Raw genomic sequence first — 12,447 nt, forward strand, 5'->3', positions numbered from 1 at the left:
GCTGTACAGAGATTAGAATGATCTTTGTAAGAGAAAGGAACATTTTTCTGCTTGTTTCTTCACGTGTGTCAGAGCACATTGCAATTTTGTATGAAGGTACAGGATGCATGCAGCAGGTCTGCAAAACTCTTGAAAGTAGAAACAGACAAGATAAATATATGCGTAACTCAGTTCACAGAAAACTGATATGTCTTTCTGCACTAAAAGGGACAATATAATTTATGTAATATTGCAAAGTCAATATACTTTCTGACAACCAAAAGACCTGCTATTTTGTTCTTGCTACTGAGCATCTCATCCAAGACAGTTACGAAAGTATGCAGTTGTCATTCTCAGAACAGTGTGGTATCTCACACATGCAGATCCTTCTTTAATCCTTGCTCAGTTTAGAAAAAAAAATTTTACTAATTTTTTTCAGTAACAGCAGCAATCAAGATTTCCAATTTTCTGAAGAACAACTGATTTTGATAACCCTTTTACTGTGCTCCTCCCATCTCCTTTAAGTGTTGCTGGTGATCCGCATTTCAACATCTGAACTGAAAGCAGGATTCACCTTTAGCAGCTTGTCTCTATAGCATTAATAGCAATGGTTTATTGATTCTTCACTGGGTTATTCTAATATTGTAATGACACAAGCTGGAATTTTAGCACCAACTGTATTAAGGTCTAATAACTTATGAAATACTTATTCCATGCCTAAAATGCCATCCCTTTTTTACTTCCTACTTGCTTTTAGATGACAACCACTAAACAGTACCTAGATATGGAAAAAAAAATGCAGGTATTTATCTACCTTTAAATAGCAGTTCTTTCTGTTGGTTACACGAAATGATCGCCTATGGCACTTGAGTGGAGAATTTAAGTGATCACTGCCCAGTTTTACTCAAATAGATTATTAAAGTGCTCTCTTTCTGTTTGCAAGACAACTAGAATAGTCAGCAAGTGAAGGCTGGAGTAATTTGTACAACCAGAAAACCTTGGCTGAGGTTTTCATGAAGGTATGACCTATTGTTGAGATAGATCACATTTTCAAAGCAGTACTTCGTTAGTTTTTTGACCATATTAAACAAAGACTAGGAAAAATAGAGCATCTGAAGTACAACATTGAGGTATTTTTGAATTCTGACAGCATGCCTTTGAATTCCCATATCCAATTAACAACATGTATCTGTTTTATGCCTATGCATTGAATTTATATAAGTGTGAAACAAGGCAAAATATTCATGTTTCAAGTACTGCATTATAACGGACTGTTCACTTCATCACTGAACAGCTGACAAGATGGATACAGAACAGATGGTAGGAAGCACATTTGCATTCCCTGCAGCCCTGACTTGGGTAACTGACTCAACAACAGGAGCTACAAAAATCGGTGCAAGGTCAGTCTGCCCAGGGCATGTAAAACTGTCAGAGAAATTCAGCAAAGATGGTCTCAAAGACAACATCTGTGTAGCTGAACAAAAAAAAAATTAAAAAAAACCCACTTGTTTTTAGGAAATGCAGGGAACCTAAGAATCATAACTCCACTACTAGAGTTTCTTATTAGCATTGCAGAAGCAATGAATAGCATATTGAATTTCTGGTTTAGTATCTCAAAAAATGTTAACTAGAATCCAAGTCTCAGTACAGATTATTTACAAGCTCACCATTCTGATGAGCAGTTAAGGTGCCTGACTTAAGAGCCAACTGATTGAAGCTTGCAGGCTTCAACCTCTACTTCATTTTTTTTAAATTCAAAGTGCTGCTGAGCTCAGGAAGTCTGAGTGGCAGATCACCAGAAACTGGAAGAAAGTCAAGGAAGAAATCAGTGTATATTTGTGCTCTTCCCAGTCTAAGCATCTGCTGTTTGCCACTGCTGAAAACAGGGAACTGGGCAGGCACAGCAGATCATACGAAGGTTCCCTCTAGCCTGTGCTAGTGTAGTGATTCAAGAGCATCAAGAGTACAATGCTACAAATACGTTTGGCGATACCTGTATCTGTATCAAGCTAAATTTGAGAAATCAGTTTAGTTTAGTGGTTGCTATGGGCAATCCTGTAGACACACCTGAAATGACCTGCCAAGAAAGTTACAAACTCTTTTTAAAACTAAGAGTAGAAGTTACTGCTGGAGAAAATCAGACAGAAGCTCAGAAATTCAGTCTGAACCAGAAGATGCATTTCAAGTTCTCTTTGTGTTTTCATACCATGCTTATTATCCCATAGTATCAGGGTGATTTATACTAGTATCTCAGTACCTTCCACTAATGCATTAAGTAATGCAAGTTACTTTTCTCCCTTCCCTCCTCACAGCTTTTCCCCTTGGGGAATATGACAAAGTAAAGAGGATTAGTGGTTAATATATACACTGAGATTTCATCCTGGCTCTCTGTAGAATAAGTGCCTTCTGCATTTGAAATGTTGTTTACTTTGGGGAAATGCATTCCAGTTTCAGTTAAGGCTCTGTCTCCTTCACAGAAGAAGTTACTCCTTTATGTAGGGAGCTTCATTGTGCAAGAGAGCTGCAATTCCAAGACCTAGCCTAAATACAGTCAGAGCTGTATGTGTAATCAGTTATGCACCCAGATGATGAGGGCTGACTAAAGACTAGCAGTATGTGAACAGCATCTTAAGAAAAATCCACAAATAAGCATGCTGAGATAAATTTACTTAATGTCAAAGAGGATCCTTCAAAAATAAATACTAAACAAGCACTTGATCTTTTTAGCAATTGTCCCAAATATAACATATTTCCCTTTCCTCACTTTTCATGTTTAAAAAAAAGACTGTAATAGTGAATACAGCTAGATCCTTAAATATAAAATCCTGTCCAATGGAACTTACTGTATTGCTAGTGAATCTGTTCATATATGCTGTGATGACACCAGATTTACTACCTGTGAACAGCTGACAACTGTCTGGCACCCAAGCACAACTTGTTACCTTGGAAAGACAAAAAAGCCAGAAAAAAATTAGAACAGAAACTATTTTAACTGAAAATTTCATTATCCTATAGCATTTGGTCAAACTGATTCTTTATTGGTTATCCTAAGAAAAGCCACGTAAAACATCTAAGCCAAAGAAATCCAAGAGTTAAAAATATGCCTGCTCTAGGTCATATTTGTTATTACTTCAGAAACAAAAAGTAAAGAGGGAAATTCTGCATAGCCCAGAATTCACAGCTAAAGAGCAGTGAACTACTGCAGACTTCTAGATCTACAGCCACATCGTTAGTGAAAATCTTTTTGGCAGAATCTTACCAACCATTGGAGCATAACGGAGATTATGCAGTGTTGCCTGACAATCTTTTTCAGAGAAATCCTAAACTATAGTAGAGTTGTCCTTCTAATGTGAGGCATCTCTTATTTTTTCTTCTATTTATTTTTCTTGGCTCAGAATGTAAGCTTTTATAAATCCACACTAATATTCCATAGGAGGGAAAAGCTACAAAAATCAAACGCATTCAAAATAGATCTTTACCTAGTACAGGGACACATTCAGGAGCAAGATACACCAGAGAAGTGAGGGACACATTACAAAGGAGAATCAAACAGATTAAAACCAGTTGTGTTTAGATGCTCATCTCCAAGAAAAATGAAAGCAAGAGTACCTACTGCCAAGTCAGGCCACCACTTAAACGAGCAATATTAAATTGAAGACCAAGAGACTGATTTTCTTACCTGATGGAACTGTGAACTCTGTATAAAGTTTACTGGAGGTTCACTTTGCTTGCTTTTCAGTCGTAAAATGTTATCGGCATATCCCCAGCTCAGGATAGCTGACCACTGAATATCGGTACTGTGCATGCTTCTCACACCTGAAGGCAAGCATATAATATTGTGTCACATATGCAACCAAAAAGTTGACCACTTTAATAGTCAACAATAAAAATCTCAGGTCCATGTTTTACCACAAGCTAGAATATAAAAAACTCCAAAGTTTCAAAATAAGATATTTTCTGTTAGGCTATGGCTTAACCTGTAATGTATTGTAAACATAGTTTTCAGAGACTATGTAAACATTGTGTTCTCCAAAGAGACTCTGCAACGTAGACAAAGTTTTTTGAAGAAATGTTGCATCTGCTGGGAATGGAGAAGAGGGGAAGAGGCTGACAATACTTCCCAGCTAGGGAAGTGATTGTTCATAATTTCAAGGAGGATGTTACTTATTTTTGTTGACTAAATGCGAAGCCATTTATTTTTAAAAAACCTTCACTAGTACACGTTACAAAGAAAACAAAAGTAGAGTATGAGAACCTGTTTGTACATTATCAATAAGAATCACTCTGTGGAGTTTATCTGAAAGCAGAAGATCCTTCACCTCTGCCTCTTACTGATAACTTTCCTCATTCTCTCCCTCTAATAAGCATTCCTTTAATTCTCCTTTCTGTTGCCACATGTACTTTTCCTCTGTTCTTCAGTTCTTCTTGGACTGAAGTTAAATCCTCATGCTTCAGTCACTTTAATGAAAAATATCAACTTAATTACAGGATGCCTCTACATTTGAAAATTACAAGTAAAATCCACCCTCCAGGAAAGACACCACACATGTGGAAGCTGTTACTGGATTTATAAATCAATCTTTGGCAAAAGTGATTAAATTAGGGAAGTTTGCTGGAGGATAATAGCAGCAATTTTTTTATAGCTCATTTTCACATGTATTGTGCATATAGAGAATAAGCACAAATTCCTACCTTGCTCCTTGCTGTATATCATCAAAAGGCAAAACTTGCGGGACAAACCGCAGATAGCTTTAGTTGGTAAAGCCTGGAGAGAGCCAAACCTTTCTCCGTGTGGTTGGCTAAAGCAGACAACAGGATCTGGAGCACTTGGGGAACCAACGTATTCTCCCCACTTCAAGCCTTTAATCCATGGTAATGGACTCTAAAACAGACACAAGTAAGGTTCAAATTAAACAGTGGTAAAAAGTTTCCAGAAAATATTATTTCATTAGTAAGGGAGAATCATTCATATCACATTCCTATAAGCAGTCACACAGTAAGGACTGCTAAAGTGTTCTCAAATACTAGAAAGACAAGTATGAAGCACTGTAGCATTAGCTTTAAGGGAGTTCTCCCACTTTAAGGGCTGAGATAGCAAGTTTGCAGTTCCAGTAGTTCAGTGAAAAATACCGATTTCTTTAAATGCAAGGATTCAGTTTCTCACTGGACTTTAGGGAAAACAACTGTATGACATGAAGGAAGTTGAACTCTCCTACAGACAATGAAAAAGCTGAGGATAGAAGAGAGCACACCATGTGTTCACCTCCTACAGATTCCAGAATTCATCATTGAAAGTATAAAACTGGTTAAGTGAAATACTTTCTAACACCTATTTGCTATAACCAAGATAAATTCAGATCTTAGTTTAACACAAAATATTTCACATATATGAAAATAATTTTCACTATCACTTTACTAATTTTGTCTATTTTCTTTATAGTACAATAGGGGCAGTACGTTGCAATTTTAGGAAGAAAACTGTAAAGATAAGTGTACAATAATTACAGCCTAAGAATGTTAATGAAACCATCTTGCAAATCAAAGTACATACTGGATATATTATTTCTTTAGTGTGTTCTCTGGTTTCTCTGAAAGCAAACTGCACTAGTAATCCCATGGCAGCAGGAAGTTCTCCTTCCATGATAAGCCTGGATCCAGGTCTGCTAACGTGCGCTGCATGGAACAGCTGGCGAGGTGTTTGCCCATATGTTTTTATCATCGTTTCAAGGGCTCTTCTCTGAACAGGATCCTCAACAGCAGACACATCCATCCCAAAATAGGTCTAGAGAGGGGGAAAAAAGGGGAGGAGCAAGAATAAGCTTGTCCAGTTTGTCTTTGAGAAAGATTTCTCAAACACATGCACACAAATTCAGAGGCAGACTCTTCAGGTATTTAAGACATGGAGCAGAAGCCACCCCACATTGGCTGTGCTGACTGAAGAGCCACTAAGAACAGTAACCTTGTCACCTGCTCTTTACTGGAGATAACTACCACTGAGACACATCCTATGAGCTGCTTCTACATGTGTTCCACGACTAATTTCTGTGAAAGATGTTTTCTTAGTGGACCTTTACTAAGTTTACCTTTACAAAACCAGAAGGGTTGCTGATAAACAAAAAATTGAAAAGGTTTGTTTGTACCTCTTTTTAATTAAAGCTCTGGCTTGGGGTGGGGAGGGAGGAAGAACCTTCGTATTTCAGGAGAGTGGAAATTCATTTTTTCCCCTCTACTGGTCTTTTTCGTGTGTCTAATTGTGCACCAAATACTCTTCCTCAGTCACACTAAGGCCTTAACTTTTCACTTTAAAAACCAATTAACACACTCACACAAACTTAATATTTGAAATTTAAAGTAATAACTAAATCAATACTTAAGCACAAAAAAGGAAAAAGGAAGGAAAGCATTTGGATGGCTGCTTGAAAAGAAAAAGCCACCACTGCCCAACACTACTGTTTAGCTCTTCCAGCTATAGAATGAAACTAAACACCTGGAACACATTTGAATGCAACTGAAATCAGGACTGCCTGGCTGAGCAAACCTTGTGATAGTAAGAAATGAAGTTAAGGAATACAGTCTGATTTATCTGTGTTACAATTAAGTAGTGAAACTCTGGAATTCTTTACACTAAATGAAGACTTATTTGAAATTAAGTTTACCAGAGGGGAAGTACTCATTAGAGGGATAAAACATAAGACCTATACGAAGGAAAGACGACAAATAATGAGCTCAGGACAAACGGAGAGCTCATATTAAAATCATATTAAAAGCTGCACCACAGTCTGCCTACGTGAAAGGCTTCTTTTGTGTGAGATGGAAGCAAGTACACACAAACACAATACCTGTATATCACTGCAAACAACCATCCAGAAAGTCTAAACCCCCAGACCTGATCATCCCTCCTTGCCTATCTCAAGGCAAGAAAGACGAACACAATTAAGTCTCACAACAGTCCCTGGGATCTTATTAGCTCTACATTGAAATGGTTAAAGCCTTTTCTTATTCTTCAGCACTTCACAATCTTGCTTCACGTTGCATGTTTTCCAAACAAGTCAGACCAAACTTCCCCCATTAAATTACTGAGTACAATGAACAAACACACTGCTTAATACTTACTGCAGGGTGAAAGACATTAATAGCCTGAACAGAGGCCTTGCCTTTTTGCTTATAACCAAACACCAAGTCAATCCAATGACAGATTGTCTGGGAAACATGGTCAGACTCCAAAGCCTGACGATGAATCAAGATGAATAGACGAGGATCATTACGAGCCCAGGGTGGAAGATTGACATGGTTAACTCTGTCACCATTTTGACGTATTCCAAAATCGAAACCTAGAAACAGACAGTAACTTCAGAAAGGCCTTTACAGGGTTCTATGAAAGCTAATCATTAAGCACAGTGATTGCTGATCAACAAAGCAGCACCATTAATAAGTCTGCCCCAAACACATTCAAGCTGTATGTACTCATTCAAATGGGAAAATCAGACAAGAGGAAACTCCTTTGCACCTCCGACATAGTTATGAAAAAGCATCCCTTAAGTCCTACATAAGAGCTTCTTTAGCATATCCTGCAAATCATGCCAGATTTCTCCCATACATCTACTACTTATATCCCTTGACTGAATATACTAAATGTTCTCAGTTTCAGCCCATAAGCTTAACCATACAGCTGGTTTGGGTATATAGTTTTGTTATCCTCTTATACCTTCTCTGTTAATTAGAAAGTCGGGAAGGTAGAAAAATTCTGGAATAAGCTCCTTTACATCAGTCATTGATTCATATGAAGAGAGTCGCCAGGTTGTGTTGGTAGAGTGAAAAGTTCTGTCTGGGATGTCAAAACTTTGATCTGTAAAGAAATCCAAACTGAATTTGTTATATCAATGATGGACATAACTACTTGAAGTTGCAGATGTGCAACTGTTAACTGCTCTCCAGTTAGCTGACATTTAGAATTCTTCCATCTCAATTACTACCATTACACATGGACTGCAAGCCAAATATAGGTCAGCTTTTTATTCTACTAAGGTATAAATATAAGATGTACAGCTTTATGGTCTAGCTTGCTAATTTCAGAATGAGTCTACTGTGAAAGCGTACCAGATTTAATTTTACTGAACTCAGCTATTTGGAATTGATAAACTATGCTAACCAGAGTAATATAAAGCATTCCTGAGTCATTGGGACAAGACCCAGATGTGAAAGTTAAGCGCAAGCAAAAGTAATCTTACCTTGATAGGCTAAAAACATTTTAGTAAAAGGTGGCAGCCTAACTAGGAAATGAAGCACAGTTCCACTGTTGGAATAATGAGATCCGTAGTGATATGGTTGTACAGGGGGCATTGGATCATCCTCTCGTGCTCCTTTACGGTACTCTTCTTCCAAATACTAGAAAAGCAGTGTGGGGGGGGGGGAGAATCAAACCTCCTACTTAGACTGCATTCCAATAACAAAAATAAGAGCTTGCCTAAGTTGTTTAGGAATAAAACTTAAAACTTTTAGAGGAATGTACATTTAAAAGTGATGTGGAATCATACATTTTAAGTGTCTAAAGACGTGATCACTTTTACAATCCCGTTAGGTATCAAAGTCTTAGGCCAATTTAAATGACCTGGTTTTTGTTATTTATTACTTATGCCTTTTCTTTCTCCCTCTTGTTTTCTAACACAGCAGAGTCATTGTACAGGCCTTTCAATACTAAAAGTAAAAAACAGTATTTGCAAATAATGCACTAGACCATGATGACATAGACATAAGTTTGAAGGTCCAGCTGCAGATGCTTTCATTCCCCAGTATGTTATTTACTACAGCCTTTTAAACATCCTAAAGAGCAAAAAAATCAAAGAGTACTGTAATTATAGTAGGGCATGTTAAAATAACAGAGTACTTGTGGGAAAACAGCTTTTCTGTTATCAAACAAGATCCACTGAAGTTATTTTCCCGATCTTTAGGGATCTTTAAATATATGTACATTCATATGTAAGAAGATACCAATTTAACCTCCTCAACAGTATCACATGGAAAGACTAAATTTATGATTTCAGGCACGGGAACAGACAAACACAGGTTAGGTTCCAAGCATGTTATAAAACAATTCCCAGGCAATGTAGCATACTGGAAATGAGAATTCCACAGATATAAAATACTGAATTTGTGGTTTATTTTCCCCCCAATCAATATATGTTAAAAAAATTAAAGCCTCCATATAATTTATACATAAGAAAAAGGTAAGAAGCAAAAGTTGTCCAAATTACCTTATAAGTATCCACATAACGATCCTCTTTTTCTTTAGACTGCACAGCTATCGGTTTGACCAGATTTCTGTAACAGAAGTAGTACTGATATCTTGTCATTTTTATAAAGATGTTGATTCACACCATTTAATAATGAATTAATGCCTTTAATATCATGAAAAGGACAAGCGAAACTTAATCGCACTTTACAAGAGAGTTAAAAAAATAAAAAGGCCACTTCTAGTTAGCGCTAACGGCAAACTCAGATCCACAGGCTACCCCATAGCACAGTAACAGGCAAGCAAACAAAGTGCCACTGTCAAATTAGAGGCATCGTATAAAGGCAAAGACTTTGTGCACACAAATGTTAAATTGTCTTGACAGAAATTTATTAGGGTGGGACAATTCACTTGGATCTATTCACAATGAAGACAATATGATTTTGTAACTGGCCAAATAATTGACATTATTATTTAATTTTCTATTTAATTTTTGCTAATTGGCCTGGAAATCTTTAATCACATGTATTTAAACATACAGCTTTTATTTAAATCTGTGGACTATCCACATCGTATTAAAACAGTACATAAGTCCAATTCACAGCATCCTTTGAATATACACACTCATAATACTAGGCATTTTGTTTAAACATCTGAGGTGAAGCAGACACTTATTGTAAAATGCCCAAGTTATTACGGATGAGGCTTGTCCCTGAACAGTTCCATTCATGTATGTGTGCTGTTTAGTACAAACAAGTTAAAAAGCTATACTGGATGATCAGTTCAAGTATTTGGAAATACCCAGTTTCAAACATTTCATATTACCTATATATTGATTGATCATTTAGGTCCAGCGTTTCATTGGTGTAGTCAGAAAGGATAAAAGGAAATACTGGATATTGCATGAGATCATTGAAGGAACGGCCCGCATGTTTGTTTAAATGAGTCAGATACTCAAAGTTAGTAATCTGTCCTGTGCACCACAGGTGGGTCAAAGCAGTAATGTTTCCATATTCCAAAAGGTTAGGCAAATTGTTAGTTAAGATGTTGTGGTACACATCATCGCGGACCTAGAAGAAAATATCATAGATTTAATCATATAATTTAAAAAGCTTCAAACTACCAAGACTTAGTAAGTTTCTCTCATTTTATAAATTTCCAGCTATATGATGTAATGGAATAATGTTTAGTATTACTAAAATTCTTTAGTCTCTTAATACATCAGAGATGTGTTTTACAACATGATCGTGTCTGTTTAGAAGTCCAGCTGAGCAAAGTTTTTTTCAAAGGTATTAGGCAGAATGTGATTAGCCCATGCAACAGGTCTCCTTAAAAACTAATACATGAATGTACATGTTATGAAGACACAGCAAAACACTTTGATATATTATCATGCATCAGTGCCACATTACCTTTGTATTATCAAAAGCCAAGAGTAAAGTTCTGCCATTTGTTAGAAATATTTCCACAGCATTGTCTCTTAACTGCCACCAGCGCTTATGAACTTCCTTAATTTCCTCATAGGTCCAAGAAAATGATGCCGGTTCAGTTTCTCCATGAAAACTCTGAAGAATTTGCAAATGAAAGTTATTTTAAAAACTAGATTTTCCAAACAAGAAACCCTTCAATGTGGCTGGTTTATACCCATACAGCATATTGTAAGGCAAACTGATTTTGCTGCAATGCTTTAAGACATTGTTGTGATTTTCTTCATATACATTTCCCATCCTCCACTCTCCTCAAGGCAGTGGGCAGAACATCGTGCATGCTCCTCAGCTGCTCCAGTTCCCTATCCAACACTAGCGCACACTGCCATATTTCCACTGGCTCTTAAGCCAAAATATTGGCCAGCCAACCAGAGCAAGCAAAGCTTTGCCATGAATCCTAATTCTCACAGTTCTATGAAGGACAAAGTAGCAAAACAGATGGTAACATCTTAAACCACAGGAGCTTTGTGGATGCAAGGAAGAGCTCCCTGAAAATAGTTTAAAGCTTTCAGCAGTATAGCCCATATCTTGGTTGTTTGGTTGGTTTTTTTTTTTTTAATGTCTGCTATACATATAAACTTAAATAATATATCAGAGCCTTTGTAAATCAGAAGAATAAGGTCAGTTCCAGTTTCCTCCATGAAACAGTCCTCTCTTGTATAGGATAAGGGGGAGCTAGAACATCCCATATAATGGAAAAGTCAAGAATCAGATGCTGTGGAGTACACCACAATTCCTACACTCCTGAGTTTCTGTACTTATTAGTGCTCCAGCTTCCAGTAATGCAAGTTCTCAGATGCAGACCAAAGCAAGCTCTGCACACTTACACTGATGAACTCGGAGCAAGGTGCAGAGGCCTCCCCACATCACCTCCTCCTCATTCTCTCCCAGCCCCAAGCCAACATCCTTCCTGTTTTCTGCTATGACCACCCATTCCACAGCCAGGGGCAACAGAAGCAACACTGAACCCAAACCAATCAGTTTGCCTGGCCTTATCCAGAGAGCTTTAACTCTAGTACTCCGGCAATCTTGGTGGCAGTAGACAAAAGCTATTCATAGTCATAGTTTGGAAAAATTAAAGCTGGACAATACACTGTAGTACTTACTGAATTTTCAATTGTGTCTGAAGCATTGTCTTCAACAAAATACATGCCACATTTTCCTGCAGGAAAAAATAGTCACTAAAACTACTATTTGTATAATGCATCTTAGCATTATATAAACAAGAGTAGTACCTGGGCAAGAAAGTGCTTGACAGAAACAGAATCTGTCATTCCACATCTTTTAGCAAGTGGTCTGCAGCTTTAAAACTTCACTACAGTGCAAATGGCAATCATGCAAACAGTAGGAAAGAAAGGCAAAACTGATCTATAAAGTAATCCATATAATCCATAAGAAGCCAGGCAACAGCTCAATTACTTTAAAAGAAATCAGCCAAGTTTATATATACAGCAGAATCTTATACAAAAGAGATATTTATGAGGACTGAAAATTCTACTTACCTAGCAACAGTTCACCAGCAGTCTCTCTAGAAGGTGCTACACTTATACATCTTCGATTAACTCTGAAATATTTCGAAGCGTATTATTGCTTATGGATTTTACGTACCTTTTGGCACACACCTAAAACTAACAGCCTCAAAGGCTACAGTTGAAGACAGACTTTTCAACACCATGAATTTAATGGTTCAAATCACAAGGAAGGAAAATAGAACACTAGTGTATTTGCGTTTATTTCTTTGTGTGTTCTCTG

At 37.1% G+C, this 12,447-nt stretch overlaps 1 protein-coding gene across 4 annotated transcripts in view; it reads right to left on the minus strand.

Annotated features, from left to right (window-relative positions):
• The window catches only part of LYST (lysosomal trafficking regulator), an 86,678-nt gene that overhangs the window by 6,896 nt on the left and 67,335 nt on the right, over positions 1-12,447 (minus strand). For 3 of the 4 annotated variants that reach the window (XM_075748740.1, XM_075748738.1, XM_075748739.1), the window contains exons 37-48: positions 12,198-12,259; positions 11,802-11,857; positions 10,621-10,773; positions 10,034-10,278; positions 9,231-9,297; positions 8,208-8,364; positions 7,685-7,825; positions 7,093-7,310; positions 5,531-5,761; positions 4,672-4,861; positions 3,659-3,795; positions 2,823-2,921 (exon numbers count right to left, since the gene is read on the minus strand). In XM_075748740.1, coding sequence (XP_075604855.1) covers positions 2,823-2,921; positions 3,659-3,795; positions 4,672-4,861; positions 5,531-5,761; positions 7,093-7,310; positions 7,685-7,825; positions 8,208-8,364; positions 9,231-9,297; positions 10,034-10,278; positions 10,621-10,773; positions 11,802-11,857; positions 12,198-12,259 — 1,756 coding nt within the window. Of the gene's footprint in view, positions 1-2,822; positions 2,922-3,658; positions 3,796-4,671; positions 4,862-5,530; positions 5,762-7,092; positions 7,311-7,684; positions 7,826-8,207; positions 8,365-9,230; positions 9,315-10,033; positions 10,279-10,620; positions 10,774-11,801; positions 11,858-12,197; positions 12,260-12,447 lie in introns of those variants that run through there. The other variant, XM_075748741.1, reaches the window with a different exon arrangement.

This window comes from Balearica regulorum, chromosome 3, assembly GCF_011004875.1.
Source record: "Balearica regulorum gibbericeps isolate bBalReg1 chromosome 3, bBalReg1.pri, whole genome shotgun sequence".
NCBI classification, from domain to species: Eukaryota; Metazoa; Chordata; class Aves; order Gruiformes; family Gruidae; genus Balearica; species Balearica regulorum.